Below are 27,248 nucleotides of genomic sequence, written 5' to 3'. Positions count from 1 at the left end.
CAAAATGTCTGTGAACTGTTGGTTCATGTTATGCACATTTTGACACCTTTCAGCTGGCTTTCACAGATTTTCAAAGCACCTGTTCCAATACAACCTGTCTTTTTGGCAGCAAACAGCATCAGTAAGCCCCTGGTTTTCTTTCCTCCTTCACTCAACCATTTCTAACAATGTACATGTCAAAAAACATAATGAAGTGAAAGGAGGCAAATGTTGTCCAGCTCTCCTAGATATCAGACCACACTTCCTGCAGAAAAAAAAAAAAAATTGCTTGCATTGTTACACAGACTAACGAAACTGCTCTTGCCTGTCACTCATTTCTTAGGGGAAAGGTCCAGCGCACTTGCAAGTGGGCTCTTTGCCATGTGAACAGATGGGCACAGGGTTCAACAGCCAAGAAATGATGGATCAAATTTTGAAATTTGTTGCACACTCTCCACTCTAGTAGTTCCTAATTGGCCTCAATGGAACTTTATCACTGTAAAAATGGTATAACGGCAACAACATTTGACTGAACAAATACACATCCCGTGTAGGTGCTGCAAGCAGGCTTCCTGGCTGACAAAATCAGATTGATGCCGTCAGTGAATCTGTTACAAGCTGACATAGCTCCGTAAGGTTAACGTGTTCCTATGTGAGCATACAGTGGAGGTGAAGGGAAGTATCTAATGCTTATTTTGAATGGTGGTCTAAGATAAAGTCTTCTGTTTGAAAAGATCTTTTTAATAAATATCACCGTTTCAACAAGGAATGTGTTGGAGGTAATGAGGTAAAAGGTCTTTTCAATGATGCACTGTTTATAATATTTTGTCTAAAATTGTTGTCACCTATAAAACAAATATTGTTCAGGGTTTAACATAGCAAATTGACAAAAAATAAATTATATTTGACTGCTACTAATAGATCAAGAAAATAAACTTCCTTTTAGGACAACATTGTTTCCCAGCTTTCTAAGTGCTTCTATAGCAGTACACATTCACCTCAAATTCCGGTGTACTCGGTGAAGATATAGGATGTTAGAACAATGTAGATTTATCTTTGTGTCTCATTGATGCACTTATGTAGTTCTGGGTTTGTATCATCAGCAATGTGAATTATTACTGAATAAAAAGTGTTCGCTTTACCTACAAAATACAGGCTTCTTACTCTCCATATTGGTTGTACATAGCTTTGTAATTTTAACTCTGTCTTTCTGTTATCATTTTGATTGTATCAACATTGTACTATGTTAACTAATACCAGCAGTTGCAAGCCAGGATCTTAATATTTTGTTTATACTGTAATGGGAAGTTCCTGCCTTGTGCCTCTTTCTTGTACCAATTTTGACAGGTTACTGATGGATTTGCAAAAATAGTTGAAGAGTTCTGTGAGTGCACTGATAAGAAGTGATGATGGTCATAATTAGTGTTACCTTTAGAAATACATTGTATTTTTAATAAAAATTGCACATACAGTAAAAGTAGATAAACTATTTTTATAAGCATCTACACAACACATTTCATTAATTATCTCAGGGAAAAAAAAAAGACATTTCCCAGGGTCTCTTCCAATTTTTCTCCGCCACCTCAGGCCCAGTGCTGTTTGGTATGGGCAGATTAGGGTAGCTGATGATTCCTATTGATTTAAATGTCGTGCTAGGAAGCCTAAATCCCCAAGAGCAATAGAATCTCCCCTATCACTATCCTACTGCTTATTGACCTAATTCACTAACCAACCATCAGGGTTTTCTCTCACAACAAATAAATCTTGCATGAAACAGTACATGGACACTGGTAGTTTCCAGTGGCATTGCCAATATAATAAACTTAGGGTCACCAAAGCATTCCTCTTTGTTTTCTCAGATTGATCATAATGTAATTTGCCATTTAAAAGTGGGCAGAAACCAGAGCTGTATTTTTAATATCAAAACCATTTCTACGATCTGAAATAAATTTGGTGTCTTATGAACACTGCAGACAATTCAGCACATGTGAAATTCCATGTACGTCAATGCTCTGATTTGCCTGCAAGTTATTGCTGGAACGGTTGCTGAACAGGTCTAATGGTCGCAGCATTATAACCACTAACTGAGACACTACCTAGACCCGATGTCTACTGCTCAAAATTCTAATAATTAGTAAACTTCCTCTTTCATTAGCTGAGCCCAACAAATGAAGAATGAGACAGGGTTTGTTATGTTATTCTGAGTCTCACAGGGCAGTCTTTTTAACTAAAACTTAACTTGGACTCTGCAGATGCCTGCATCTGAACTTCACTCTCGGTGATTTTACTGCGTTGAATAACACACTTGTTTATATGTAAAAGCCAGGAGTCTGAACTTAGTGACTCTGTAAAATGTGGTCATCAACAGACATTAAATATGTTCACCAAAAGAGAACACAAAAAATATACTATTTAAAAATAATGCCTCCATACTACTTTGACAGGCAGATGTGTTTCAGAGAAGAGGCCTAATTCTGCTCTCAGTAAAGTTAATTAGAGCAACAGCACTAAATTACTAGACCTCTCATCAATATCAAGTTAAGCTTTTATCAATGTAATTTGAAGCAGTATTAAAAGCGATAAATGCTAATTTATAATTGTTGATATTATCAAAGCAAGATCATTTGCAACCATACATAACTGTGCCAGATTTTTATCACATTATAAAGGTTAACATAAGTGTTACAAGAAACATCAATGAGCTACGCATACTACGTTTGCTTTTGGTTAGATAAGTATGCTTTGTAGTAGTTGATATTCCCTCTAGATAATGGATATGGGCCAGATTCTCTGCTGACACAAAGCAATATAAGTAACTTGAAGGCAGATATGCTGATTTACACTAGCTGTAGATCTAGCCCTAATATCTTTAGATGCAATAAACCATCTTAAATAAGTCCATTTCCTAACTATCACTCAGTCATTCCTCACTATTGCCAAAAGGGAACTGCGAATGCCAAGGTCTGCAGGATTTTATTTATCAAAGCTTCTTCTAAGGCATTTATCATTTTGGCATGCAAGTCTTGCTTTATGACCAGAATAAAATGTTTTGAATGAAACAGCAAGATTAATTCTAGTAAAAAAAAATACCATGTAGTGCTCGTTCTTGCTGTAATATCTATCCCAACTATTTTTTTTTTTATGAAAACTGCATATTACCAGATTTAGATAGTTTTGCTGTTGGTACTGCTGAACTGTATAAAGAGAATTTAAAATGTTATACATGCATCTCTTTAAACACTGGATTACTGATAACTCATTGTTTGTATTTCTGTATTTATCTACCTTGATAAGAAGCTAACTAAGTGCAGAGCTAAGAAAATCACATTTCTATTTGTTATATAAATATAAAATTATTTTACCAAGTAGGTGCTATGCTAAATAATGTTTTAGTGTCTTGACATTTAACATCTGGAGAAAAATAGTACCTAAAATACACAGCCCAATTTTCCTTTGAGGTTTATCTATTTTTACTTACATTTGCTGGATGTCAGCTTATAATAGTTACTCTTCTATACACATCTCTAGCACTACTGTGACAGACTGTGAATGCTTCTTGACAATAGAGCACAATATCCTTCTTACAGGCTTCCACCAGCAAGGCTACAATCTTACCATCGAGTGTATAAACATGTAAAAAGGCTTACTTAAAACACTGACAAATTTCAAATGTGTTTGGTTTACTGTTTAAAAGCACATGCAGATTAGATGTTTCTCAATAAATCTAAAAAATAAGGCTAAATGTTAAAAACTTTGGGTACTATCTGTGACATCTGTACCTGAGTGCTGCCTGAGCAGCACGAGCAGTAGGTACAGCTTTGAAGTATCTGTAAATGATGTCAGGTCATTTGAAAAGCAGGAAAAATTTCCATTAAAAGCTACTACCAATAAATGTTGCTTACAAAGAGAGAATACCAATATAATCACTAAAAAACATTTCCTAGCATTTTTGTGAGTATGACCAACTACGTTCATCTGTGACACAGGACTAGACGTGGCATTACAGTAGCAGTTCCACTAAAGCAGCAGGAGTCTTTGTATTTCTCCATACGACATTAAAGGGGGCATCTTTTATGTAGGCCTCATTTATAAACCTCCACGAATTTAGTCAAAGACACTAGGGTTTTCTTTTAAGAAAGAGCAAACGCACTATGAACTACATAGCTTTATTTCTCTGTGAGAGAAAGAGAATGGCTGAAAATTCAGTAACTACAGGACTTTTGCTTAATTAGAAGGTCTTTCAAATATGTTAACACACACAAAAAGACAAAAGTTGCTATCCTGGAAGATAGCACTATCTAGTACATCACAGTGATGCTCACTCACATGCCTAAATCCTTACATCCTTTCATTACTCGTTTTTTTTGTGTGTGATCTTAGACACAAAGTGTACAAATTGTCTCTGTGATTTTTTTTATTTGACAAGAAATAATAAATCCAAATAATTTTTTTAGAGTTTTGCTCTGATAGATGTTTAAGTAAAATAAGGGGGAAATGGAACTTCTATACTATGTAACATTTTCCCAAATTGTTAGAAATCAGAGGAACGATGATGTTTTAAACAAGTGGTACTTCTCTGGTTGCCTGTGTTCCTGAGTACTTAAAGAAGGACTGAAATCTTAACAGCTTACAAGTGTATAATTTAAATGTGAAAGTTCTAAGATTTCTTAATTTTTTTACAGCCTAAGATTATGTGGCTCTTTTCATTTGTGAGGGGAAAATCAGAAGATTTTAAGTTTTGACAAATAGAAGCTAAAACCAAGTCAGAATAAAGCTAATCAAAAGGTAAACAGCTGAGGTTTGGGTTTTTTAAATTAAATTAATTTCACTTCGTTCCAAAAATATTACCTAGTAGAAAAAATGTTTTTCAGGTTAAACTTAGAGTAAAAAAGTATTAGTACCTGATAAAAAATGTATTCAGCTACTATAGGCTTTACCTTACTGAAATAAATCAAGTGCTTTCACATACTTAATTAAAAAGATAATTTCCTTAACTGTTAATCAGAACTATTTGTGAGCAAACAAAGCATGTTTTATTGAATAGTCCTTGTCTGTAGCCAAACAATGCATTTATTGAAATTAATACATAACAAAAAAAAATTCTAGAAGTATAAAATACTTTTTAAAATATGTGACAAGTACTGCACTTTCACCAGATATGAGGACTGTCTACAGCTGTCGTACCAAATAAATAATCCACGTAATGGCTTGGTTCGAGGCGGTATTTTATTTACTTTATTGCACTTCTGTGCCTGTGACGTGAGAGAAATTTTCTGGGGCCTTTTAGGGTATGCAGACTCTTTTTCTTTGATGCTATGATCATGTCAGTGACTGACACATGAGTATCACATTTTTTCTTCAGATATGAATCCAGCAATTAATAAATTTTGTAGAAAATAGTTCCTTATTCTTTAACTGTTCTTATCTGCTTCCAACATTTTATTCAGTAAAATATATTTTCTAATAAAGAAGACTCAATACTGACTTAAAATAAAAGTTCTAGGGGCATCCCATTAACATGTGGATGAAATGCTTGGAAGTCAGTAATGATTTTGCAGAAAATTGACACTAGAATACCTTCTTAAATTACTGTCTTTTAACTCCGTGAAGTGCAGTATACAGAAGGAAAAATGCTAATCTGAGGCTTTTCAGAGATACTTATGCCAACTCTTAAATTTTATTAATTAGTCCTCTGGACACACTAAGTGATTTCCCTTCATTTTGAATGGTTGCATTGTTTTGTTTTGACTAACAAAGTGCAAGCTGTAAAAAATATTAGGCTGCATGGACTGAGGTAGTTTGTTTCCCTGATTAATTAATATTCAAGTATTAATGTGTTTCCTTCATAATTTCTTTATTCAATATATAGTTTAGCTTCCTCTTGGCAATTGTAATGAACAGGGTTTAAAATGTGCATACACTATGCATAAGTAGTAAAACCTGATAGCAATCTGACAGTCTGAATCCATCTCATGTCCTTTTGAAGGGAAAAAGAGAGAAAGAAAAAAAAGTCAGGCTGAGTGGTAGCATAGGAGAATTTAAAATGCAAATTTTGTGATAAAAAGTAGTTAAATTTACATGTACTACTTAATCTTGCAATGAATCTTTAGCAGTTGATTTGTCTTTACAGCTAAATTTTAATGTATACATTTCAATATGCTATAAACGATAAGGGGATGTTGAAGAGTTAATTTCTGTAACATGCAATCATGCCACATGTGTACATTTCTAACATTTTTGGGGTGACTATCCTTTCCTACAGCCTTGGTCTCTTTACCTTTGTAATTCTACAGCTCAGAGCTTTGTCCTCTCCTCCATTTTATGGTTTTTCTTCTCCTCCATTTTATGCTGTCTTTTCTTAGGCAGCGTGTCTATATTTGACAACCGTACCAAAGGACAGAGAAAGCCTTATTTTGCCAACTCACCTGCCTGTTGCCATGCTTTTCTTGTTTCTGGCAAAATAAAAATTGCCAGGACTTCTGTTAGCTGAAACTCTAAAGCTCAGAATTCATCAGTTCAGTGGTATTAATTTTTATGCCAAAGTATCAGGCCAGTGATACTGCTTCAGATCACACACCAGAACTCTAAGCATTCATTCTTCACGGTATCGTGAGGCCTAATATTGAACATACAGAGTGTATTGGAATTGAGGGCCTGATCCTGCAGCCAAGATGATTTTCCTTTTGACCTTAACTCGAGCATAATTGAGATCTAGGTATACAAACACATGTTTTTACAACACAGACAACCCATGGTGCCAGGAAACTGAGAAGGCAGAATCACCCGGTCGCCCATGCTCTGCATCCGTACTGAAGGAGATGCACACGCTGCCAAGTGGGCAGCTGGGTCTGCATCAAAGACCCGTATTAATATCACAAACAGGAAAAAAAAAGGAAAAAAAACAAATCCAGTGATGATCTCAAATGTAGTGTGATTCAAATAAACATAAAATCTGATGTGGCAAGACATGACAGCATCTAATCTTACCATTCTTACTGCGACAGAACTTGAACTGGCCTCCAAAGCCAGACTGAGCTCTTAGATGACTGATTGTAATTAGTGAGAGCTGTGGATACAGATACAAAATTCCTAACAGCATTTTGATTAAATCAGCTACCAGTCAATTACAGCAAATAGTTCAGATGAAATGAAATGCGGTTGTTCAAAGCTCTTTCCTAGTAAGAGCTCCAGTCCTCCGACAGCACCGTCAACCTGCAAACGAATTGCAGCACAGGTTGGCAGATGATTGAAAGAGCAAGCGATACTCACTATTTTAAATTAAGTTGCTCTGGAATATTAAACTTTATAAGTACTGCTATCTGATCTGTTAATAAAGGAACACTATTTAAGATCAGGGACATTAAAAATCTAGAGGGGAAAATGCTCTGCTCAGTTTTTCTATTATTTGGCAATAATCCTCAGAATTGGTTGGTTTTGCACTTTTGTGTTGTTTGAAATGTATCTGTAGCAGGGGAAAAAAAAAAGGACTATCTTTTTGACATTATATAGATGCTATTTGAAAATAATTCATCTGGCAGAGGCCTTTAGCTTTTACTTTTTTTTTTTTAAGCTGAACAGCTTTCAACACTGAATTTCCCTTTAAGAAATGCTCATGTTCAATAAAGAAGGCCAGATTGCACAGAAGTGTTCCTGTCCATTCAGAATAGCCGAGTGCAAAGAAAAAGGTGATACCTAAAACATTTTGATATCGAAAACATTTTGCATACTTCAACTCCAAAGGTTGTACACATTGTAATTCATGTGACACAGCAAGGCCTTTACCTGTGTTTTATTAGTTCAGTCCTAAGTCGGTCCTTAGCTGAGTTACAAATACACCTCATTTCATTACTTACTTGTAAAATATTAAGATTTTTTTTGTGTGTGACTATGGCAATGTCTCAATATATAAAAAAGAAAATGTTAATGCAAGAGGTTAATGCCTCACGTTCGGCACTTATTAGATTAACAGGAAGATGTTTTTAGAGCGCACTTGTACACCTTTACCACATCACCAGCGCAGGCTGCATGGTCTGTCACTCTTTTATCTACCCCGAAATGTGCAAAACGCTTTGCCAAAATGCTGCAGCGGTCGGGGTTACCAAATTATTTTGCTTCTAAGCTCGCGTTTCAGCTGGCCATAAGTGCAGGCACAAAAGCAGCATCACGAAGTGGGGGATGCATTCCGCCCCCCGTGCACAAGACACGCGTGGGCAGGATCAGCGCGGGCGGGGAGGCGAGGGGGGGGGGGGGCAGCAGCGGCAGGACGCACCGTTGCCTCCGCAGCCGCGGAGCCCTCGGCGAGCGGAGCCTCCTCGCGCCTCCCCCCCGCGCCCGCCCCACGCCGGGCGGCTCCGCCTCGTCGCGGCGATCAGCTGCGCGCGCGTCACGTGGGCGCGTGTCGAAGGTCACGGCGCCCACAATGGAGCTGTCGGCGTACGCGCAGGGCGGGTGGCGGTTGCTGGGGGATCCCCGCCGCTTCTCCCGCCGCCCCTACGCCGCACTCCTCCGCGCTGCTTTCCGCAGCCTTCTTGATCACCCCCATGCCGGACTGGGTAAGGCGTGGAGAGAGGCGGCGCGGCGTGGCGTGGGGAGAGGCGGCGCGGGCCGCGCTGTTGCGCGCAGCGCGGAAGCGGGCGCAGGGCGCCTTCCTCCAGCTTCGTCCCGCGCGTGTTCGCAATTATGCACACGTGTCCGGGCTGCGTGGGTTGGCGTCCGCCACCCGCGGGGCGGCTGCCACCCGGAGCGTCGCCCGTGGACGGCTCCCGGGTGCCGCTGCGCGGGTGTCATCGTTAATGTGCGCCTGCTTCATTAAAGCTTAAACCCCTCGGAAATAAACGGCAGAGGGGGTTCTGGGAGGGGAGGTGGCCCGGGATACCCGAGGGTACCCCACGCGTTCATGTTCTCGTGGCGAGACAAGGAGGCGGTTTTCTCCGGCCGCTCCGCGGCCACCGTGTTTTTGGGGGTTTGTTGGGTTTTTTGGGTTGTTTTTTTTTTTCCGCGCGTGGACGCTTCCTTCGGCAACCCCGGCGTGCGGGCGCACGGCCGCGCAGTTACCGTCGCGGTGTGAGCGGCACCGCCGCCGGTGCCGGCCCCGCTGTCCCGCCGGGCCGGGGCTCCGGCTCCGCTTCTCGCCTTCGGCGACGGGCTTCGGCGGGGCGCGGACCGGGCTTGGGGAGAAAATTGAGCTTTTTCTTTTTTCTTTTTTTTCCTTTTTTTTTTTTTTTTTTTTTTTTTTTAATGGGAAAGAGACATAGAGGCGGCGGGGCGTGCGTGGCCGGACAGCCCCTCCCGGTGCCGCTTGCACTGGCCGGCGTTTCAGTCCCTCTCCTCCTCCTCCTCTTCCTCCTCACACCTTGCCCGCTTGCTCCATCCTTTCGCTCTAAAACACCAAATGTGTTTCATTTGGAAGTTTTTGTGGGAAGGCTACTGTTCAAAGGGCGAGCAGCAGCTCTTGGTACCCTGTGCTGGGATTTGGCAAAGAAGTGTGTCATCAGTAATTCATTTATTTTAGATGATCCAGACCTGAAAGATATTGACCCTACGATATTAAAACATTGCCATGCTGCGGCTGCAACCTGTATTCTGGAGGCAGGAAAGCACAAAGCTGATATATCTGCTATAAGGTACTAATACTTGGAAGATATCCCACTTCTGCAGTGGTTGTTACTTTAAACTGTACTCCTGAGTTAATGCTAACAGAAGACTCATAAATTCTTTTTCCCTGTAGCACGTGTCTCGAGGACTGTAAACTGGATAAAGAGAGAATAGAACTATTTTGCACCGAATATCAGGTTTTTAAACCAACTTTAATATATTTATGTCTTCTTTCTCATAGGAATCTATTGAATCTAGCAAATATTTTTTCTTTTTTCTTTTTTCTCTTTTTTTTTTTTTTCCCCTCCAGAAAAACAAGGATGCATTGGAAATCCTATTGGGAAGGTAGGTCAGTCAGTCAGTATAGATAGTTTCAATTACAGCTACTTTGAAACTGTCCTGGAAAACACTTATGAATACTTTAAGTGATCAAGAAATACTTTTCCATTAAAAAAAAAAAAAGTAAATTTTTAACAAACTTTTAGAAAACAGCTATTGAAACTTAGCTTCCTCCATCCATAATCCTACTCTTAAGAAACTTTTTGAACTTTGCAAGAAGCGTTACAAGGATCATGAAAAAGTTCTTTATTGATGGACAGCATTAGAAAATTACATTTTCTTTTAGAGTGGGGAACTTGTAACTGTTGTGTCTTTCAGCATAGGCAGATCTCCTCTCCATGTAACTGATGTGTCTTGGCGCTTGGAATATCAGATCAAGGTAATTTTAACACATTAAGCTGTTCCTTTAGTCTGTTTTAGTGCTGAGATATGACTTCTTTCTGTCCTCTTTGTTTTTAATTTAGAGCAATCAACTTCATAAAACTTACCAGCCTTCCTACTTGGTGACCTTAAACGTAGAGGTACTGTAACTCCTGGCACCCTCAGAGGAAAAAATGCAATTTAATTATTTTATTTTTTAATAAAGCAGGCTTTTTTTTTTTTCCCTTCAGAACAGTGATTCAGGATCACACCCAGATGTTAGTTTTAGTTGCACGATGGAACAATTACAGGTACTTCTTTCCCTCTTTGTTTCTATGCTTGGCTCCAGTTGTGGACGTAAATGTTTTTAACAACTTGCCAATAAAAATGAAATAATATATACTGTTATAAAAAAAATAAAAACAAACAAACACCAACCAGGACTCGGAGGGAAGGGGAGAATCTTCTACAAAAAAATTATCAGAGTGTAATTTTTCTTTCTTCTCAAAAAAAAGTTGGGAAGTAACTGGTTTTAGTTGCATGGGGAGTGTTTTACATATGTGCATAAATATTTTATCTGTTTTCATAACTGTAATATGTGTATGTATGGGAGGAAATACAACATTTTTCTGAAACTCTGATTTCCCATGCTTTAGAGAAATGATTAAAGACCCTGGTTCAATGATTTAAGGGTGTCATGATTAAAAATAGAGAACGAACTGAAGGCTCTTCAGTGGTCTTAATGACATGTGAGAAATGTACTGAAACAAACGTTGATCTTTGTTTAGCGATTTAAATGTGTAACTGAACAATAGAGGTATTGTAATGCTTGGAAGTGACCAAACTCTGGAGGATTGGGAAGACGGGTTGGGGGGAGAGGAAAAGCAACATATTAAAACTTCAGGTTTGCACCTCTGCTTTTCAAAGTGTGTCTCAAAAGTTGTGCTTTTCTTAGTAATGAATGTTTTTAATCGGTTTGCTGACTTAGTTAAATCTGACGTGCTTTGGCTGGAGAATGGTCCTAGTACAAAATTGCCCTCAAAATATTTTCAGTATTTTAGAGATGTATATAATACTTCAAAGCCTAGAGCAAACGTCAACATTAACCAGCGCAATGATACCAATAAAATCTATGTGTTAAGAGTAGTGATCTATTTTAGTAGATAATATATATTAAAGAGGTGTTTCCCTTCAGTTCCCCCTTTTCTTACTACTCTGTAAAATAGGGAGCTATTTAATTAGTTGCTGGCATTGTTCATCAGTTGCAACATTTCTTTGTGGTGTAAGGTGCTGGTTTCCATTACCACTTTGTATTAAAAAAAAAAATGTTCCTCTAGCTGACCTTTGAAAAAAATGTGTTTATTCTAAGACAGTATTTCATCTCTTAGGATTTAGTTGGAAAACTAAAAGATGCTGCAAAAAGTCTAGAAAGAGCGACTCAGATGTGATTGAAGGAAGGTGTCAGCCTGCTGAGCTGAAGTACTCTGATTCCTAAGAGTGTCTTCTAAATGACAAATGTCTTTCATCTCTTGATGCAATCTCTTTTTTTTTTTTAAAGAAGTCATTGGATGCGAATTAAGTGAAATAACTGGTTTTTTATGACTGCACTTGGTATTCCTTGCTCGTGTCATTTTTTTTAATTAACTGCTGTTAAATATTTGCTTAGCTATCGTGTCTTGAAAGCATTCTTTCTTTTTTATTTTGCGTATTTTCAGAATTGCCACTGATTATTTTCCCCTGCAATATAATAAAGTTTATTCGCTCCTGTTCTGCAATTTCTATGGGTGAATTACCCGTACCTACAAGGGAGGTGCTGAGCATTAGATCAGCTCTGTGAGGCGAAAATCCCTTCCTCCCGTGCCGCGGCTACGGCGCGTTTCGTGAATCGCCCACCGCGCTTTGTTATTTCACTCCAGCTGATCCCGCATCTTCTGTCAGAGTAAAGGTTACTCCGCGGCGCGGGAGGCTCCGCTGAATGTCGGGGCGGCGGGGCTGAGCGGAGCCAGCCGTCGGCTCCGCCTCGACGGCGTCTCCCTCCCCTTGCGGTACCGCTCCGCGCCCGGCGGCGGGGCCGCTGCCCTCCTCTCCCGCTCGCCTTGGGCCGCCCCGGCTCCGGTGGCTGCCGCGGAGCCTGGCCGCACCTGCCGGCGGGGGAGAGCGGCCCCGCGGAGGAAGCGCGGCGGCGGACGGGCCCTCGCCGCCCCGACCGACGCGGGTCCGGGCTCTTCCCGCCTCGTTCCTCCGCGCCCGGGCTGCGGGCGGCGTCTGGTCCTCGGCGGCGGCGAGCGGCCGCGGGGGCTTCCCCGCTTCCCTCCTGCCCGCTCCGGCGGCGGCGGCACCCGGCGCGCCGCGTCCCCTCCACGGCCCGGGGGACACCGCGGGTGTCCGCGACACCGGCTCCTGCCGACGCTCGGGGGGCGGGCTAGGGGCATTTGCGCCTGGGGCTGGGCGGGAAAGCGGCGGCGCAGCCCCCAAGGGGACGCTTCGCCCGGCCCCGACGCCGGCGGCCCCGCGCAGCCTCGGCGGGGCGAGGGGCACATCCCGCGGCCGCGTGCGGGCGGCGGGCACGAGGCGCCGAGGGCGCGAGGCGGCGGTGTGGTCCCGCTCCGTGGCGGGACGGGGCGTGCGGAGTGGCCGCGGGTGGGAACGCGCAACAAGTGCGCGGAGGGGAGGCGCAGGGCTGCGGGGAAAGGGGGACGGGCGGCGTGTGGGGCCGGCGGGTGTGCGGGCAGGGGGTGCTGCGGCGCGGGGAGGATGGAGAAGGCAGCGCCGGGCGAGGCGGGGGAACGCACGTCGAGGGGCGGGCGGGGGGAGGCGGGCGGTGCTTGGGACGGGGGGCAGCTGGAGGGGGGCGCGGAGCTCGAGGCGGCATCTCGAGGGCGAGCAGAGAGCGGAGGGGCTGGACGGGAGCGCGGGGAAGGGGGGAAGGCGGGATCGGGCTGCCGCGGGCGGGGGGAGGCGGGCGGGAGCCGCGGGCGCGGAGCGGGGGCCGGGGGTCGGGGCGGGCGGGCGGCGCGGCTGGGAAAAGGAGGTATCGGCGGCGCGCGGGCGAGCGCGTGCAGGGCCGGGGGGAGGGGAGGGGGCGGCTGGCGGGCGGGGGAGGGGAGGGAGGGAGGAGGTGGGGGGGGGGGGCGGGGGCGGAGGCGGCCGGGTTGCGGGATTGGGTCACGGGGAGGCTGCCGGGCCCCGGCGGCAGCGCCGCTAATTCCCAGGCCGCCCTTAAGGAATGAGGCGCCCCACGTGACGCTGGCGGGGCGGGCGAACTCCGAGCCATTTTGGGGACGGTGTCAGTTTCCACTGTGTGCCTTCAGCGTTGCATTCTTCCCTCCTCCGCCCTCCTCCCGCCCGCCCTCCTTCCTTCCCTCCCCGGGTCCCCGCCACCAACTATGAAATAACAACAACAATAATACTCGTATTAATAATAATAACAACAATAAAAGAGAGGAGCGCGAGCGAGGCCGCGAGGCGGAGCGGGGGGCAGAGGGAGAGACAATGGGCTGGTGGAGAGAGGACCCATCCGGACCAGGGAGACTTTGCGCTCCCAGCGCCTGAGCCGCCCGGGCGGCCCGACTCGGCGGGAGAGCCAGGGAGCGAGAAGGGCCGGTGGAGGAGCGGCGAGGAGCCGGCTGTTTTGTAACTAACATGAGCGGAGCGCGGCGGCGGCGGCGGCAATAAGCTTATTGCAATTGACAGCGTCTGCAGTTCATTTCAAGATGGCCGCTTGGCTCACATTCATTTTCTGCTGAACGACTTTTAACTTTCATTGTCTTTTTTGGCCGCGCCGATCGTCACCCACCGGCTCCGTTTTCCGGGTACGTATGAAGCGAGGTGTCGCCTTACCGAGGGCGGGGGGCGAAGGGGGCTCGGCGGCGGTTTTCGGCCGGTTTGGGGGCTGCAAAGGGGAGCCTAGGTGTCCCCCGAGCTCTCCGTATGGGAAAAGCGCTGACAGGCTGCTCCAGCCACACGCACACACATACAGGCAGGCGGCGGCGGCGGCGGCCGCCCGTGCACTCGCTGGCGTTGCGCACCCACATTTGCAAATTTTAGTTCCTTTCTTTCTCCAGACGCCCCCGAAAACCTTTCTCTGCACATGGCCCCCGAGGAGAATATTTCTATTTCCCGACCCTGCTGCCAGCCCGGCCTGAGCGCCCTTTGTTTAAAGGCAGATTTTGATGAAACGGGGGACGTTCGTGAAATCTGGAGCTGCCTGGGTCAAGTGATTTCAGTCCTCCTCGAAAGAAATGTGTCTGGGGGAGGTTAAAATGTCAGATAACGCGCCCATTTTATAGAGATGGAGCCAGCGGGGGGTAGCGATCCTCCCGGAGGGGTTGTTAGGCGTCGGGGCACCCAGCAGAAAATGTTATTAACTTAAGTTGGACAAGTACTTGTGTGAAATTGGATGGGTTGTAAGATGGCGGTTCCCAGTTGTTTCCAATGCCTCCTCTCACATTTCTGCTCGAAACGCTAAAGTTCGGGGGTTTGCGCCTGCTGGGAGAGGAAAGGGGTAGCTAACACCGAGAAATAACTTTTTTTGGGGGGAGGTAGGGGCAGCAGTTTGGCTGCTATCTTGGGGAGCTGGGGCGTGCGGTTTGCTGGAGCCTTTGGAGCAAAGGTGATGTGTCTGTGGGACGCGGGGGGGGAGTTGAATTTCTTTTCTCTTGGTTGTGTTTTGGTTTTTTTTTTCTTTTTTTTTTTTTTTCCTCTTCAGCCCGGGAAGGGTAAATTTACATGAAAGCCTTTGTCAGGTCTTAAAGATGTCACGAGTGGGCTCCTCGTGCTGTTGATGGGCAGCACTGGAAAGTTGCTGGTATATGTTTTTGTAATTGTATGGCCTTGGCGATACGTAACGGGGAATGTGTCTCTGTGTTTACTGTAAATATTGGCCAATAATCAGGTAAAAATAAGCAGAAAATTCGCATTTCTGTAAAAGTGAGATAGTCACTTTTCAGCCTCTAGAAACTTTGATTCCCTCCTCCACTCTCCGGGAAAGCCGAGGAAAACCCGGCGTGTGTGCCCATTTGCGAGTTTGGCATTAGAATGAATTTTTTTTTTTTTTTGCGTAGTCGGTAGTGGTCAGAGCAACTGTGTTTTATGGGGCTGTCCCAAAGACCAGGGAGATTCTGGAAATACAGTCCAGTAAAACTCCTCTGGGTGACTCTGTGCGGTGCGTCCTGGAAACTGAGACAGGCTGCGGTTGCGGTTTGGCAGGGACACGGCGGGCTGACCTGCCTGGTCGCTTAGACGGTACAAAATTAACATTTTAGTGTATTTTTAAAGTAGACGGATGGTGCCCTTCGCCTAGTACCAGGGAGGAGGTTGAAGGGGCTGGGGTCGTCTTGCACTCTGTGGCCGATGCTCGGGTCGATCCTCGCCGGGCAGAGAGACCTGAGCTCCCTGTGCCTTCTCCGACGGAAGCCCCGTCCCTCCTTTAAAACATATGTGGCCATTTTTTAGGCCAATAACAGGCTCGATGGTAAAAGTGGCTTTGACCGATAATGGGTGAAGATGCAGAATGGCGGCTGCTTTATCCCTGATGAGAGAGTTTTGCGAGAGGAGATGGGTGCAAAGTACACAAACCCACCCGAGCGATGCGTCTGGTTTTTGTGTATGTATTTTCTGTTAGGGACCTGTCGAGAAAGGTTTGATAGCTTATTGCCTTTATAGATTTTTAATAATGTAGCTGATTCTTAGCAGGAGAATGCACTTCTGTTTTTCTTCATTTTGACATAACCCGTTTAAGGCCTCCAAATAATCAGCTGGCTGGCAGCGTTTACTTCTAGCGAGTATTATCTCCGTGTATTTTACGTTTGGATGTTCTGTGTGTCAATGTGTGAATATATATTGTCCTGGTCAAGAGGCTGTCTGTAACCTCTGTGTGAAGCGTTGGTATTCGCCGTGCTATCAGCTCGAGCAGGAAAAAAAAAAAAAATCTGAAAGAGGTTCCCCCGTACTGAAATATTAAGGTCAGGCTGCGGTGGTAAAATGCGCTGCCTTCGTGTTACAGACACGGGTGTGCGTGTGCCTGAACGGGTGGCTTTTGGGGAGAAGTTCGGCGCCTGGTTCAGCTCGCGGGAGAAAATCGCAGATTTCAAAGATAGCTCCTAGCACGTTGGAAATGTGCTCACTTTGGGCGATAAATAATCCGCGTTTGGGGGTTGTTTCGACAAAACAGGTTTCACGGTTGAATTTAATCCCCCTCCATTTAGGAAGGGGCTACGGCCGCGTGAAATAAACGCGTTAATGTCCGGAAAAGGTTTGTCCCAGTCTGTCAGGGCTGGGAAGGAATTCTCGGTCAGCCGACTCGCGTGACCTCGGTCACTGCTGGGTTTTTCGGTGCAGATATTTATGAATTATAAGGCAGTGGCTTGAACAAATAAAACTCAGAACCGTGAAGGCAGGCTGCCCGTGTCTGGGTACCCGAAGGGACCTCGGAGCCGCCGGCTTCAGGGCGCTTGGGCTCCTCAGGGAGGGGTGTAGAAGTCCGGGCTCTGCCTTTTCTGGAAAAAAAAGCAAACCCTCGGCATCACTTTAAGAGTGAGAAACGGAGGGTCAGGCACCCTGGAAACCAGGCTGATACCGAAGTGTGGTGCGGCGGCGGTCTCTCCTTCTCACCCGGGGCTGGGGAGAGCTTTGGGCAGGGGGGCTGGCTCGCTGCTTCTTGCCCTTCGCTTCTCGGTGTGCTGGGCGGCCCGGGTTTGGGGCTGGGGGGTTTTGTCTGCCGCTCGCTCCAGGGTTCTCCTGCAGCAGCAAGAGAAGTTTCCTGGCTGGGGTCGCTCGTTGGCGCTGTGCACGTTTCTTGGGGAATGTTGTACCCCTGTCCCGAGCAGTTTGGCCGAAATTCAAAGCTTTTAGAAAGCTTGGTGTGTTGTCTTTTTTTTTATTATTTTTATTTTTTTTTCTTTTTCGCTGCCTGATACCGAAGTTTGCGAGTGGCTGGGGAGAACCTGGCAGCTTGAGGCTTCTCCAGCTCGCCCGGTGCTGCAGAGGGGCGGCTGGCGGGGCCCCACTCGGGGCGAGTGGGGACCGGGGGCGGGAGCCCGCGGGGAGCACTGCCGCGGGGAAAGGAGCAGCTTGCGCTGGAGCAGCGCTCTGACGTTACGTTTTTCAGGATCTGGTTGACAGAACATAATTTTCTCTGCAATTGACGTGGCTGACAGGGTTTTTTCCCCCGGTGTACTTTCCCCCTTTACCTCTTATTCCCTCTCATTTTAAACAGCGTGCGTCCATCTAACATTGGTGCCAGTGCATCCGATGGGGGTTTATGGGTTTCAGACTGTGAAAATGACATTTGTTTTTCACTCTTGTCGCTGCATTGTGTTGACAAGGTGTTGATTTAGCTTTGGGAATGATCTGGTCACATGGTCCTTCGCATGTTGTCACTAATGTACCGTTTAAAGTCGATTTGGGTTTTTTTTTCCCCCTCCCTCCTCGCTGTGCTGTATTGCTGAAAAGGAGGGTGTGTTTAAGGATCCGGAGACTTGTTTTCTCCCGTCCAAACACCACCTTGCCCTGCTGCTGCAAATCTTTTTCCACCTCTTGCAAAACTTTGCACCGCGCTCGCTTCGTCCGCGGGAGGCTTTTCAAGCGAGAGTCAAAAAAGGGAGAGGGGGGGGAGGAATGAAAAAGAGAGAGAGAAGGAGTTGAGGGAGGGGAGAGAAAAAGGAAGGAAGGAGAGAAAGGAGGGAAGGAGAGAAAGGGGGGAGAAGGGATGCCGGCGGAGCAGGAGCCGGGGCTCGCACCCCGCCGGCGGTGCGGGGGGCTCGGTCCCCGGGAGCGCGGCGCGGCGGAGGGGGAGAGGAGCGATCTCGGACCAGCTCCTCGCACCGAGTCGACGTGGAGAGAGGCCCCTGAGAGGATCCGAAATGGCCGAGGCTCGGGAGGAGCCTCTGGCGCTGGCCTCCGCCGGGCTGAGACCCCGAAGCCCGGCTCAGCCCCGGGCCGCCCCGCACCGCGTCCCGGCCCCCTCCGGGCTGCGGCACCCCGACCCCGCCTGGGCCGTCCCCCCCGACCCCCACCTCCTCCCGCCCTCCCCCTCCCTCCCCTCCCCTCGCAACCGGGCTCCCAGACCCCCGCGGGCTCCGGGCTTCTCCACCCCCTCCGCCGGGCCCCGCGTCCCACCCCCTGGCCCGGCTCGGCCCGGCCCGGCCCTCCCCCCCCAGCTCTCACCCCCCACACCCCTCCCCGCTCCCCGGCCGCCCCCCCGCCCGGCTCTCGTGTGTTCCCAGCGGTGGCAGGATGCCAAGTGTAAGTGTAAGTTGCTATAGCAACCCCCTCGGAGAGCGGAGCAGATCCGGATCGGCAGCGGCAGCCGCCCGGACCCCCCTCGCGGGCCGGCCCCGCCGCCCCGGTGCCCGGCCCCGCTCCGAGGTGCGTGTGTGTGTCCGTCCCCGTCCCCCCCCCCCCCCCAATCCCGTCCCTCCCCTCCTCTCCCCTCCCCTCCCTCTCTCCCTCCCTCCCCTCGCCGCCCCTCCCCGCTCTCCGGAAATGCCAGGGCAGCCGCACCGGGAGGCGCTGGTTCCCCTTTGTGCTGCTCGCCGGCAGCTCGGTGCCCGGCCGTGTCCCCCCACCGCCGAGCCGCCGCGGGGCCGGGACCGGGGCCGCGCCGCGGGGAGAGCCCGTGCCCCGCCGGGGAGCGGGGCGGTGGGTGCCGCCGAGCGACCGCGCCTCCGTGGGGCTGCGCCCAGGCCGGCGCGGGGCGGTGCGGGGAGGGGACGCCCCGCCGGCCTCGGGACCGGCCCCGCGCTGCCGCCGCCGTCTTCCGCGGTTTATCAGCCCCCGCGGCGGGGGATACGGCTGCACGGGGGAAGGGGATGCGCCGGGTCTCGGCACCTGGGACGCCGCCACGCTCGCCCCCGCTGATCGGTCCCGCGTGTGTGTGTGTCTGTGTGTGTCTTTCAGAGCCGCCCCTCGCCACGCCAAAATGCACCGAACAACCAGAATCAAAATAACCGAGCTAAACCCCCATCTCATGTGCGTGCTCTGCGGCGGGTACTTCATCGATGCGACAACCATCATCGAGTGCCTCCACTCCTGTAAGTACGGCCGGGCGCTCCGCGTTGTTCCCCCGCTGCTTCCCACCTTTCCCGGCATCCCGGGAACACACACATACAAAAAAAAAAAAAAAAAAAAAAAAAAAGGGGGGGGGCGAAACAACCCAAACCCAAACCCCCCGAGGTGCTGGGGACCGCCTCCCCGACGGGCTGGGAAATAGGCGGCCGGCCGCCGTGCAGTTCTTCTGACGACGGCCCTACGGTCTTTGTTAAAGTAATAATATATGTACTCTAAGCGTCTCCTTTTCATGGTAATTGCAGCTTATTTGGGTATTTGTTTAGCTTAAGCAGCGCGTTGCTGACAATGGACTATTTGCTCCAGCTTGCATAGTTTAGAAAATCGCACCTCTGTCGATGCATATCTGAGCGTCACCTACGAGCATCACTAAAAGGCTTTCGTCCTTGCCTTGCAGTCTGTAAGACTTGTATCGTGCGTTACTTGGAGACCAGCAAGTATTGTCCTATCTGCGATGTCCAAGTTCACAAAACTCGGCCGCTTTTGAATATAAGGTAGGAGAAAGATGCAACGCGCGCCCTGCATCCCTCGCTTTCCTTTCCGTGGGGAGGCCAGCAGCAGTCGTGTCGATGTTATCTCTTCACCCGCGATTTAAATCTGAAAGGACTTGTCAATTTAGAAGCTAACTCGTGTGTATGCTCTCTCTTTGGAGTTTTGTCATTGATTGAAATTGAAGATTTCTCTGGATGCGAGACAGAAAGTTTTTGTTGGTCTTTTTTTTTCTTTTTTTTTTTTTTTTGGCATACGCCAACCATTGATGTAATGCCTCTTGCCTCTCCCTCATTCTCATGTGTACCGTCCCGACAGTTTTTACCCCCTACTTTTTTAACCTCTGTATCTCCCGGACATGCTTCATTCACTCCAGCCATAGCTCCTAGTCGTGAAAACTCATGATGAAACTTTCCAAGCTGAAACGCTAAAGCCTTTAAAGCGTGCTTCTCCTTTCAGAAATATTTTTTCTTGTCAATATTACTCTTTTCTCTCTTTATTTTTTAGGGAGGACATGTAGTTTTTAAGGGCTTCTCTCAATCTGAGATATTTATTTTTCAGTTGTGGTAGCACAGATGAGTTTTGTTTTATAGCGGTATTTCGAGCAGTGTTAGTTTGATTACAATGTCTTATAAGTTAACTTTTTATGATTAGTCTCCCATTTTGTAGGAGGTGCCTCATTGTTGCGAAAGATTATAAATGGGGAGCTACTGCTTGGATTAAAGTATCGCTTCATCTGCTTAATTTTATGTTTTGGGGCTGTTCTTTTTTCAGGTCAGATAAAACTCTCCAAGATATTGTATACAAGCTAGTCCCAGGCCTTTTCAAAAGTAAGTAGTTATTTTTTTAATTATTATTCTAAGGAGTAGAAAAACAAAACCAGAGCTACTATCCTATATCAATACTGGGAATTACAGAGTATATACTAAAAGAAAAATCTATGCTTTTCTACCTAGATGAGATGAAAAGAAGAAGAGATTTTTATGCTGCTCATCCGTCGGCTGATGGTAAAAGCGTCTCATTCACAACTTTAATAAATTTAGCACTGACCTAGATGCTTTACTATTTCCCTTTGAACTTACAAATTATGTATTACCGTGACAGAATTTTAAGAAGTAAATTCAGCATAATAAAAGTTTATTGTTTAAACAGTTAGGTAGCATTAGTTCGTAATCTTACTAGGGAGTTGTTGGTTTTTTTTTTCTTGTTACTGAGAATTACCATTCTTCCTGATTTGAATTTCAAAATGTAAATTATTGTGGAAATTTCTGCGCAGCTGCCAATGGCTCTAATGAAGACAGGGGAGAAGTGGCTGACGAAGACAAAAGAATTATAACAGACGACGAGATAATAAGCTTATCCATTGAATTCTTTGACCAGAATAGGCAAGTTCCAAAATGGCAATATTTTATGTTTACCTGACTGATAGCCGCTTTATTTATTATTTGTTGTAATTGTTTCATTTCTTCTCACAGACTGGAACGAAAAGGAAATAAGGAGAAAGAAAAATCAAAGGAAGAGGTAAATAACTTTTCCTTACTCTAGAGAAAATGTAGCACACCCAAACATCTTTGGGGCAGGTTTGTAGCTGAAAAAAACTCACAGGTGTCTGTGTGGCTAGAACAAAAGCAGCACTCCTCCTGTTACGGTGCTAAGCATGGAAGAGGTCAAACATCTTCATACAGCTGTATATCTAAACAACTTTTTAAAATAAAAAAATACTTGCAGTGTTACTTTTAAAGCAGAATCTGTTTGGGTTTTTTTTTAATAAATAAATTATTTATAATTAATTTAAAAAATAAGTAATACGTGTGTATTCTAAAAAGATATTTACTGTGAAATAAAAATCTTTATGTATAAAATCAGTTGCATTTTTAATTACTTATTCTGGAACTTGAATTTACCACTTATTTCTGTTGCTCTTGTAAAGCAGCAGAAATTGTTATATTATAATTAATAACTTAATAAGGTGCATTACTTAAAAAATTAACGTAAAATGTTAGAGTACAATTTTAGTGGGAGTAATTGCTTGTTCTCAGTAGACTGATTTTCTTTATTATACCATCAGGTGAATGACAAAAGATACTTACGCTGCCCAGCAGCAATGACAGTGATGCATCTAAGAAAGTTCCTACGGAGTAAAATGGATATACCTAACACTTTCCAGGTACCTGCAGGGAAAAAGTGATTATTTTTAAGATCAGTCTTTCTATTCTAAGCTTGCTAATGCCGGTTAGCACTCATTGTCTCATTACAGCCAGTTCCAGCAAGTGCTAACTACCGAGTATTTCTGGTTTATACAATATGTTGATGGGGTTACAAACACTGTCTTTAAAATATCTGTCCAGAGAGTTTGGTGACACTCTGTAATTTTTTAATGCTGTAAACACCGAGGTATCAAGAAATTGCTCCTTAGCGTATTTAAAACACACCTAACAGATACGAAAATTCCCTATTCCCTGCTGAGTTTGGTATAGCATGTTTTCAATTTTCTGATACGTATGGCAGTGGGGCTACTTTCACCACAGAGTAAAGGTGGGCTAGGGGTAAACGCTTGGATGCTGCTTAATGCGTGGGTTTGTGTCTTGAACAGATTGATGTGATGTATGAAGAGGAGCCCCTGAAGGACTATTACACTCTCATGGATATTGCCTACATCTACACCTGGAGGCGGGTGGGTATCCCCGGTGTGCCTCCCCCGGGGGGGCGCGGGTCCTGGCCGGGGTGGGCGCTCACCGTGGTCTCCCCTTTGCCTTGCAGAACGGGCCTCTCCCCCTGAAATACCGGGTCCGACCTACTTGCAAGAGGATGAAGATCAGTCACCAGAGGGAAGGCTTGAATAACAGCGGGGAGCTGGAAAGTGACTCTGGGAGCGACAAGGCGAGCAGCCCGGCGGGAGGCATCCCCTCCACCTCCTCCTGTTTGCCCAGCCCCAGCACACCGGTCCAGTCTCCTCACCCCCAGTTCCCCCACATCTCCAGCACCATGAACGGCACCAGCAGCAGCCCCAGCAGCAACCACCAGTCCTCCTTTACCAACAGAGCGCGGAAAACATCGATAAATGGCTCCTCGGCCACTTCATCTGGTTGATGTGCCAACCAGGCTACCGCCCCCGCCCCTCCTTTATATAGATCTCTCCATGCCATTACAGCTTTATAGATGCTAATCCATGTGACTATCGTCCGAATTGCTTTCTTTTGTAGTGACACTGAACTTGGCTATAAAAGGCGGACTAGGTGACATTCAGGATGGACGTTAATGGAAACGCAAGATTGAAATGTAAATTGTTTTCAGAGGACTGGGAAGCAAACAAAAGTTACACCTTCATCTGTTCTCAGTGATGGGAGTTGTTTCCATCCCCATCATCTGGACTCTGGAGTCTCCGGAAGTCGATACGAATCCCGGGAAGTAGTTTGTTAATCCAGACTAACTCCTCCATTGCGTTCTCTTCGATTGTTATTGTTCTTATGCTGTTTTGTGAATCTGTAGAAAGCAAGTGCTTTTTCATCTTGAAATCCAACAAAACGGAAAGAATATGCATAGAATAATGCATATATGTAGCCATGTCACTGTGAATAACAATTTTTGCGTATTAGCCATTTTGATTCTTATGTTGCATCTTTTACTTCTCTGTTGCTGTGCAGAAACGATCAAAAGAAAAGTAAACTTCAGTTTTACAATCTGTATGCCTAAAAGCGGGTATTACCGTTTTATTTACTGACTTGTTTAAATGATTCGCTTTTGTAAGAATCAGATGGCATTATGCTTATTGTACAATGCCATATTGGTATATGACATAACAGGAAACAGTATTGTATGATATATTTATAAATACTATAAAGAAAATATTGTGTTTCATGCACTCATGATATGGTTGTTAAATTTCTAAACTGGTTCGACCCTTGCAGATGCCACCTGTTTGAGCTTTGCTCATACTGCAAGAAACACTTTGGGTGTGAAAGCTACAGTATTGGGAAAGCACATTCAAGTCTCTGATAACCTGGAGGCAATTGGCAATCTTAAACGGATTTTACTGGCTTTGTCTTTTTTCCAAGTGATATATTTTTACTTTATCAAATGTTGAAGTGATGCAGTGAAGAACAAGGAAAAAAAAAAAAAAGAAAAAAAAGTTAAGGGACATGGAAGTCTTTGACCTGTTTGATTACCTTTTTATTCTTTGGTGTGGTGGGATTGTGTTTTTAAAAGCACATGGAATCATTATAGAAGCCATAAACTATTTGGTATAAATTTTAAGGAACCAGCAAGTCGCTGGATGTGAAAGCATTTTATCTAAATTTGTTTTAATATATATGTATATGGTACAGTACTAACTTCATTAAAATTTAACAGGTACTTCAATATTTCCAATAAATTGTGGAGAATGCCTCCTCTTTAATGGCCTGCAAATAGGTGCATTTTATTAGAGGCTTCTAAGGGTATTTCTTTTTTTTTTTTCAGTAGAAGGAACTTTTCCACCATAAAATATGAACAGCCTGGAACACTTTTCAGTTTGTGCTTTGCTTTGGTCGAACTTTGTGTGTGTTCATCACCCATCAGTTATACATTTGTGAGGGTGTTTATTCTCTATGGATATTGTTTCATGTTTGTACGGGAAAATTGTAGTTAAACATTTCATTGTCTCCAGTCTGCAAAAGAAGCACAATTCTATTGCTTTGTCTTGCTTATAGTCATTAAATCATTACTTTTGCATATAAATTGCTGTTATTTGTCCTGCTCGTTTTTATAGACCAGGTATTTGCAAATCCTCCACAAGGTTATTGCTTATTGATGTATAATGTCTTGTTAAACAAGAGTTGATATTTTTTTTCCTGTAGTAAACATGTACAGTTCAATTTCAACAGTAAAAACTTCAGTTTTATATACACGAATAACTTTCATTTATAGCTGATCAAAGAAATAAACAAATAAAAGGGATAATTCATTGAAAAATAGCAAATGACCTCTGTTGCTAATGTGGGGTTAAACGACAGACGTCTTGTTCTCATCAGAAGTCTTTCTGGGTCTCCAAAAGATTTTAGTGAACAGAAAAGTAGAGTGCTAAAATAACAACCAAAAAAAAAAAAGCCTAAAAATCGCGATGATTTGTTTTGGGTGCCCACCTCGAAAACATTTGCTGTTCTTTATTTGACCCCCGAATTATTATTGGAAATAAGCAAACGGCGCAGGTTTTCCCTCTGGTCTGCTCCAGCCTTGCCCCCGTTAAACTGTGCTGCCTGGGGAAAGAGGAGCAGGATTTTTGTGGTGGTGAGTGCCGGGCTCCACCTGTGCTCTGGGTCATTTTTCTGAAGCCTCAGTGGAACCAAACACGTTTTAAGGTGAAGATGTCTCTCCATGCGACCCGAGTGTCTATCCTGGCACAATTCCTTCGGCTGCAGGAGTTAATGACGCTGTACTGGCTGCGTTAATTCACCCAAGGACTGGCACCGAACTTCAGCAGAGGGGGGTGTACCTTAGCACACTTGATCAAACTGCGCTTATTTATACTGGGAGTAGCCGACAATGACAACTTTTAGCATCAGATCGGAACTGTTCTCGGTCTTTGTAGAGTGCCCGGGAAGCATAAAGCAGTGGAACAGGAGGTGGATAATTCCCTTCGAGGTTTATTCAGCTCTTACAGCACTTTCGACGTCTCCCAATTTGACATCTCCCGTCTGAAAAAAAAAAAAAAAAAAAAGAAAAAACGTTTCCAGTAGCTCTCTTGCCGAGCTTGCAGAAGCCGCCGAGGATGTTTGTGCTGCCATGTGAAACTTTTCTTCAGCTGCTGGCCCTGGGCAGATGGCACTGCGATGCCTGTATGCTGAACTGGGAGGACGATCAGAGAGCATTTTCACGTCCTGCTTGCGAAGCTGCTGGGCCACCTCCCCGATTTCGCTGTATTTTACAAATGTACGGAAACCCTCCGTTTTTGGAGAGAAAGCTTAGCTTGGTATATGTAAAGAGGATCTGTTCATTACCCGACGTTGCGTTTCTAAGGATCGAGGGCTAAAGCCGAAATCCGCCGCGTTTTTTCTGAGCTTGTTCAACAAGCAGCCTGATCAAAGGCAGAGGCAGGGGCAGTCTGTGCCCGCTGGAAAGTTATGTTTTTCTGCCCGCGTCCGAACAAATTTTTCCGCCCTGGTTCAGCCACCCGCAGCTCCGAGGAGCACTTCTGTGCCCGGGCGGGGCGGGACGGGGACGGGGACGGGGGGGCGGGGCGGGAAGGACCCAGCCCCTGGGAAAGCAGAAAGAGCTCTCGGGGCTCCTGGAGGAGACGCGGGGAGAAGGAATGGAGGGACGTGCGGAAAGAGAAAGAGAAGGAGTACGACGAGCTCGCCCAGCCGGGGTGTTTGTCCCGCAGCGCGGCTCACAACGCCCAGCTCCGCCGGCCCGCAGCAAGCCGGTACTGGCTGGCGGGCACCGCCGAGCGACTCCCGAAAAAACCGTTCTCGTCCCGCGGGCGGGAGCGGAGAGAGCGGGGCGGCTCCTGCCGAGGGGCCGGGCAGCACCGGAGGGAGCTGCGGGGAGCTCCGCTCAGAGACGGCGTTCTCCTATTTTTGGATGAGGAAAGGGGAGCACGGAAACCCGAGGGCGGGTCTCAGCGAGCGGCCGGCAATGCCGCCGGTCCTTTTCGCCCTTCCCGGCTGCCGAGGACGCACCGCCTGTCACCTTCTCTGCCGCTCCGCTGCCGAGGATTCGCTCCTTTCGCCGGCGGCTTTCAAACGGCGGCCAAAGCCAAACCGTCCCGGGGCCGGCACTGGAGCGAAGCCTCCTCCCTGCCCCCCCACCCCCGCCACCGGCCCCGCGCCGTCCCGCTTCCCGAGAGCATCGCTCCTGGACTGCTCATCTCCGACCGCCCGGGAACTCCTGCAGTTCCCAGCTTTGCCACCAAACCGGTTGACGGGGATCGGGCTGTCTCGCCCGCGCCTGGCTCCGGTTTCCAGCCCCGGCGCGGGGCGGGCGGCGGCGGGAGGGGGGCGGCGGCGGCCCCGGCCCCGGCCAACACCTTGCGCCCTCCCGATTTTCATACGGTGAAATTCTGAGACAAGGTTTACTCAGATAAGTGTTTCCTGTTTCCGCTGTTAATTTTTAACGTTCTTGCTTCTACTCCGGGTACTTGAAACGGATTTCCTTTATTTTACTATAAACAGCCACTTTTTCATCTTTTCTGCCCGTCTCCTGCCCAGAGGACGCCCCGAGAGGGACTCACTCTCCCGTCCGAAGGGCTGCGGATCTCCGCTTCCCTCCCTCCAAAGTCGTTGCCCCGCTCCGAGAGCTCCGAGTCGCGGTTGCTCTGCGCTTTATTAATTCAAGAATGGGCGAGGATCCTGGCAGCCGGGAATTTTTTCCATCTCTGTCTCCTTCACTCCCTTTCCTCACGTCTAACAGAGGAGCGCCGCCGGGACAACAGAAAAACTGCTACA

General features: G+C 46.5%; 2 protein-coding genes across 3 annotated transcripts; both read left to right on the top strand.

Moving 5' to 3' along the window:
- The first annotated feature begins 8,327 nt into the window (after positions 1–8,327).
- COMMD3 (COMM domain containing 3) lies at positions 8,328–12,042 on the top strand. Its single transcript, XM_086742173.1, has 8 exons — positions 8,328–8,531; positions 9,491–9,602; positions 9,707–9,770; positions 9,884–9,918; positions 10,231–10,291; positions 10,377–10,433; positions 10,524–10,583; positions 11,661–12,042. Exons 1-8 carry the CDS (start codon positions 8,399–8,401, stop codon positions 11,718–11,720), a joined length of 582 nt encoding a protein of 193 aa, XP_086598299.1. The 5' UTR covers positions 8,328–8,398; the 3' UTR covers positions 11,721–12,042.
- Positions 12,043–13,623: 1,581 nt separating this feature from the next.
- Positions 13,624–24,784, top strand: BMI1 (BMI1 proto-oncogene, polycomb ring finger). 2 transcript variants are annotated; one of them, XM_086742171.1, is made up of 10 exons: positions 13,624–14,084; positions 19,171–19,304; positions 19,736–19,832; positions 20,602–20,657; positions 20,784–20,834; positions 21,104–21,212; positions 21,303–21,348; positions 21,896–21,994; positions 22,421–22,501; positions 22,588–24,784. In XM_086742171.1, exons 2-10 carry the CDS (start codon positions 19,193–19,195, stop codon positions 22,915–22,917), a joined length of 981 nt encoding a protein of 326 aa, XP_086598297.1. In that variant the 5' UTR covers positions 13,624–14,084; positions 19,171–19,192; the 3' UTR covers positions 22,918–24,784. The 2 variants fall into 2 exon arrangements, with proteins under 2 accessions (XP_086598297.1, XP_086598298.1); XM_086742172.1 differs by lacking the exon at positions 13,624–14,084 and adding an exon at positions 18,789–18,912.
- Positions 24,785–27,248: the final 2,464 nt, after the last annotated feature.

Source organism: Chlamydotis macqueenii, chromosome 2 (assembly GCF_036417535.1).
Source record: "Chlamydotis macqueenii isolate bChlMac1 chromosome 2, bChlMac1.mat, whole genome shotgun sequence".
NCBI classification, from domain to species: domain Eukaryota; kingdom Metazoa; phylum Chordata; class Aves; order Otidiformes; family Otididae; genus Chlamydotis; species Chlamydotis macqueenii.
This window is presented reverse-complemented; position numbering and strand designations above follow the sequence as displayed.